Source organism: Otolemur garnettii, unplaced genomic scaffold (assembly GCF_000181295.1).
Source record: "Otolemur garnettii isolate 467f Iridium unplaced genomic scaffold, OtoGar3 scaffold00058, whole genome shotgun sequence".
Lineage (NCBI taxonomy): Eukaryota > Metazoa > Chordata > Mammalia > Primates > Galagidae > Otolemur > Otolemur garnettii.
The window spans coordinates 6,054,147-6,059,456 of NW_003852453.1; the positions used below are offsets into that span (position 1 = coordinate 6,054,147).

The 5,310-nt window shown below is 47.6% G+C and overlaps 1 protein-coding gene across 4 annotated transcripts in view; it reads left to right on the forward strand.

Annotated features, from left to right (window-relative positions):
• The first annotated feature begins 1,167 nt into the window (after positions 1 to 1,167).
• The window catches only part of RBL2 (RB transcriptional corepressor like 2), a 58,950-nt gene continuing 54,807 nt past the window's right edge, over positions 1,168 to 5,310 (forward strand). The window contains exon 1 of one of the 4 annotated variants that reach the window (XM_003792541.3): positions 1,168 to 1,526. In XM_003792541.3, coding sequence (XP_003792589.1) covers positions 1,287 to 1,526 — 240 coding nt within the window. In that variant the 5' untranslated portion in view covers positions 1,168 to 1,286. The other 3 variants (XM_023514755.1, XM_023514757.1, XM_023514756.1) reach the window with 3 other exon arrangements.

Sequence of the window (5,310 nt, forward strand, 5' to 3'; positions counted from 1 at the left end):
TGTTTGCCTTAGTTGGGTATGATCTGGTTGAACATTCCCAATTAGAGGATAGTTGGTTAGTTTTTGCTTGGTTGAGCTTCAGTTTTGTTTTACTGTTTACATTAAATTCAGTTTTAGTTTGTTGAGGTAAGAGCTACAGTTTGCTGAGGTAAGAGAGACAACCTCAGGCTAAATAGCTTCCTTTAACATACACTAAAGTGCTGATAATGGTATCCAAAAGAGGAAGTACTATAATTTTAAAACAAATATCTCCAGCCTAAATATATGTAAAGTGCTAGAGTTTTAAAATCAGAAGCTTTTTACATTTTTAAACCATTTGTGTTGACCCCATAATCACCTTGAGACTCAGCAGTTAGAAAGCAAATCCAACTCCAAAAACATTGCTAATTACTGGGAAATTTGCAGGTTTCTCGCAGAGGGTTTCATTGTCTCAAAATTACTCTGGAGATACCTTGTTACTGGTCTCACCTGCTTCTGCCCTCTTCCTGTTATAGCTTATTCCATAAACTCCCACTTGTGTCCTAGTCCACTTACCCCCTCAGTTTACATATTCTACTGAGAAAAAAAAAAAGCAAATGTCTTACAGCTCCACAAGCTTGAAAATAATACCCATCACATGTATACTCATTAATAAATCAAGAGGATTGGCAATAACGTGATTCCATTCTATTAGAGATGTAAAAAGAGAACGCTAATAAAAATTTAAAAAGGAATAAAGTGAAACCAAGTGGGTGGTTGCGGATAGTACAACTATGTCACAATGAATCTAAGTTTGCTGTATAGGAAAAAAGAATTACTGCACTAAAAAAAAAAAAAATCCAGTAATACTTGAAAGGCTCACATACAATTAAAACGTAGCAAATAACTAGACATTGTGAGATTTGCCCTGAGGCAGACAGGCCCTTGCTCTTATCCTTGCTTTTTAGGTCAATGCTTCCAGGTGGTGAGGAAGCGTTGTTTCTGGGAGCAGCTTACACTGAACCATCACACACCGGTGTTTCTCGGACGTCTTCTCTTCTAAAGCCCTGCTGAAGCTGTCATGATGGGCAGGTGTGTGTTTAAAATGCGGAGAGGGGGGCTTGATTTCAGACTATGCGACCTGGTTTGGGGCTCCCGTGGACCCCGGCCTGGACTACATTTCCCAGAAGACCGTGCTCGGAACTACGGGTGCCGGGACGCGCCCCGAGCGCCGGCGACCGCGCAGCCTCGGTGCGGGCGGGCGCGTCTCGGTTTGAATGGCTGTGGGCCCGGGCCCTCGCTTCCCCTGAGGCTGCCCGCGGTGCGCGATGCCGTCCGGAGGTGACCAGTCGCCGCCGCCGCCCCCAGCCCCTCCGGCGGCTGCGGCCTCGGAGGAGGAGGAGGAGGAGGACGGCGAGGCGGGGGACGCGGCGCAGCCTGCAGAGTCCCCGACCCCTCAGACCCAGCTGCGGTTTGACGAGCTGTGCAGCCGCCTCAACATGGACGAGGCGGCGCGGGCCGAGGCCTGGGACAGCTACCGGAGCATCAGCGAGAGCTACACGCTGGAGGTGCGCCCGGGGCGGGCGGGGCTCCGGGGCCTGGTCGCCGTCCCACCCGGGGGGCGCCCCGCGGAGAGGGGCGGGTCCCTCCGCGCACTGCCCCGACCCCGGCGGGCGTCGGAAAGGCTCTCGGGAGCGCTGAAGGTGAACCCGGGCTCGCTGCTCTTCCCTCTCGGGTTCAGAATGGGGAACTCGACTCGCCCTACAGCAGCACAGCCAGGTTTGAGGTTGTGCTGGGGTCGCGACTATTAAACGGGTCCTGGGGACCCACTGGATTCCCTCCCCCACCTGGTCGGTGGCGTGAACAGGTGCAGTTGTCAAGCCCGTCCGAGAGGGGAGGGGACGTGCTCCGGTTTGCGCGGCGATTAGCCGGGTCTCCGCGCCTGGGTCTCCAGGCTGCTCTGGTCTTTTCCTGCTGGGCCAAATTGCCCTGCCAGGCGTTGCGTCGGTTTGAGTGAAGGCGTCGTTAAGTTTGAGGCTTGTTTGTGTGTGTGTAAACAAATGAAGACCGTCTTCCCCAGCCAATTGAAAGGCGCTTTCTGCCTACCCGGATGTAGACGCAGGCCCCTGTGCGTCGCTAGGAACAAGGACTGTAACTACCTTGAGGACCTTTGGGTCCCCCTAAACGTTGGCCAGAACTCGCGTTGTTGCCGTGACTCGGGAACGTTATGTCCCTTTCTTCTGACGGGGTTTGCAAATGGAAAAAATGGCCATTCTCGCCAGTGACCGTCAACTCCGTAGGCACCTCCCCTTCATGGGCCAATGGGAAGCGACGCGGAAGTCCGATTTGTTTATCAGTTGTGTGCCTCTGTGTGTGGCTTTTCAACTTGAGGCCCTTGGATTTTCTTGGGTGTTTTTATGTAGGTATAGTTTGCATAGAGTTTGCAGAATAGGCCCAGGACGTGAAGGCCAACCCAGGGTATTATTAATTCTATTATGGTGTCTTTGCCTGTGCCATCATCCTTTTGAACGAGTTTATTTTTTATTTGCAGTTGCTTTCATAGAATTTTAATTCAATTCCTAATTCTCTCTCCCCATGGTGGCTTTCGAACCAAACAGACCCGGGTGACTTTAGAGCATTTACTTAACCACTGGAAAACTCAGTTTTGTGATACGATATTTGTACCTATCTCGCAGACTTGTTCTGAAGGTTAAATTACGTAATATGTCGTTCTGGACACATAAAGCACTCGAACGGACAGTGCTTTTAAATTTACCAAGCTCTTGGCTCGGCGCCTGTGGCTCAAGCGGCTAAGGCGCCAGCCACATACACCTAAGGTGGCGGGTTCGAATCCCCAGCCCAGGCCCGCCAAACAACAATGATGGCTGCAACCAAAAAATGGCCAGGCGTTGTGGCAGGCGCCTATGGTCCCAGCTACTTGGGAGGCTGAGGCAGGAGACTCGCTTGAGCTCAGGAGTTGGAGGTTGCTGTCAGTGTGATGCCATGGCACTCTACCCAGGGGGATAGCTTGAGGCTCTGTCTCAAAAAAAAAAAAATTTACCAAGCTCTTTCTTTGGTTTTTGTTTTTTTAGACAAGCCTCAGTTGCCCTGCGGTTGAGTGCCGCGTTGTCATAGCTCACAGCAACCTCAAACTCCTGCGCTCAAGTGATCCTCTTTATCTGAGCCTCCCCACTAGCTGGGACTACTGGCACCCACCACATTTGGCTAATTTCCTATTTTTAGTAAGGATGGGGTCTTGCTTTTGCTCAGGCTGGTCTCCAACTCCTGAGCTGAGGCTATCACCTGCGTCGGCCTCCCAGAGTACTAGGATTACAGGTGTGAGCCACCTGGACCAGGCTTTACAAAGCTCTTTGATACCCTTACATGGTCCAGCCGAATAGGCCATGTTCCTGTTCATCTCTCGGCGCTTTCCTGTAGTCAGGCAAAGAGAACTCTTGCGGAAGGGAAGATACGCGCCTCCAAATGAGTTCGTATTTTACCCTCAGGGTAATCCTGTAAGTTAGTATGAGCATTATCACCGTAGGGTTAAGGTGTGCCAGACCTCCCACCAGTGCCGTTCAGTGAGACAACCCCCATCTCTCCCTCCCCGCCCCTCTTTACCCCTCCTCCCAACTTGAATTGAGATGAGTTTTTCTCCTCTGGGGGGGTGTGTCAGATCGTCTGCTGGCTTCTTAGTAGTATTGAGCACATTGGGTCATTGCTTCACATCTTTTGTGATTTCCTAGATGGAGTTGAACACATTCTTCTTAGTAAAGTATCACAAGAATGGAAAAGCAATTATCCATTTTTTTTTTTTGATTACTGACTTTAGTCTCAGCTTATTAGCCCAGTTTACCCAATAAATGAAACATTCTTTTTAGTCCAGTATTTCTTGGGGACCTGTGCTTTGTCACACAGCGTTCTTGGTGCTGGGGACAGTGCAGTGAACAAAGCCTGGAAATCCCTGGCCTTTTGGAGGTGCCGTGAGATAACCTCAAGCTGGTGAAAGTGCACAGGGAAAATAAAGCTCCATGGGCAGCACCTGTGGCTCAAAGGGTAGGGCACCGGCCCCATATGCCACAGGTGGCGGGCTCAAACCCAGCCCTGGCCAAAAACTGCCAAAAAAAGCTCTTGATGTTTAATACGGAATACTGTTATATAATTTATCTTTTACTTTTTGTTTTCTGTCCTTTACAATTGTAACTTGCTTAATTCTCATCATCCTCAGCTGTGAAAATTGGAGCCTCTGAGACTAATTTGTCCACTGTGTTACAGCTAATTTATAGCAGAGTCAGAATTTGTAACCAGATCTGCTTGATCTGGCAAGTATGTGGCCATGAGTTGTTAATTTTGAAGACAGCTACTTTTTACTGTTGTGTCTCACTCTGTCACCCTGGGTAGAGCGCTGTGGCATCACAGCTCACAGCAAACTCCAACTCCTGGGCTTAAGTGATTCTCTTGTCTCAGCCTCCCGAGTAGCTGGGACTACAGGTGCCTGCCACAACGCCCAGCTGTTTTGTGGGACCAAAAGTAAACCAGGCAGAGTCTGTTCTTCTCTCATAAGCTGCCTCCTGGGCATTAGATAGAAAGAGCTTCCCCATCTGTTCTGTCATTTAAAGCACTATAAAATCCTCATTTGTAAGACTAATTCTTTTCTTGTTTTTTAGAATGACGTAGTTCTAAATTCTCTAGAACCAAAATAGATCAGTATAGATTGTCTTCTTTAGGCCTTTTATTAAAACATAGGTTAACGCTATGACTGACTTTATGTTTTCTAAGAGATCTCGATATAGTAGAGAAACTCAGTTATACTAAATTTGAGACTTTGTAGATCAAGAATTTAATGACTATTTTCAATAAAGATTGTACCAGTTTATATTCTAAAAAAAAAAAAAAAGAATTTAATGAAACCATTTTTCAGAGATGTAACTAATACACAAATCTTTGGGGTTTTTTTGAAAATATAACATCTATAATTGGATTTTTAAGCTAGTCTATGTATAAATATGAAAAATGGAGAATTTCCAGTTTCTCTCATTTCTATTTACATTAGCGTTGGATATACTGAAATTAAAGGACATCTAGTTCAGCTCATATAGGGAGAGAAAGTTGTATCACTTTGTAGGAGAAAAAAAAGAATTATGAAAGTCCTGGGCACTGTGGTCCATGCCTGTAATCCTAGCACTCTGGGAGGTGAGATGGAAGGATTGCTTGAAACCAGGAGTTCCAGACCAGCCTGAGCAAGAGGGAGACCCCTTCTCTACTAAAAATAGAAAAATTAGCTGGGGTGGGGTGCAGTAGCTTACACCTGGAATCCTAGCACTCTGGGAGGCCGAGGTGGGTGGATCACCT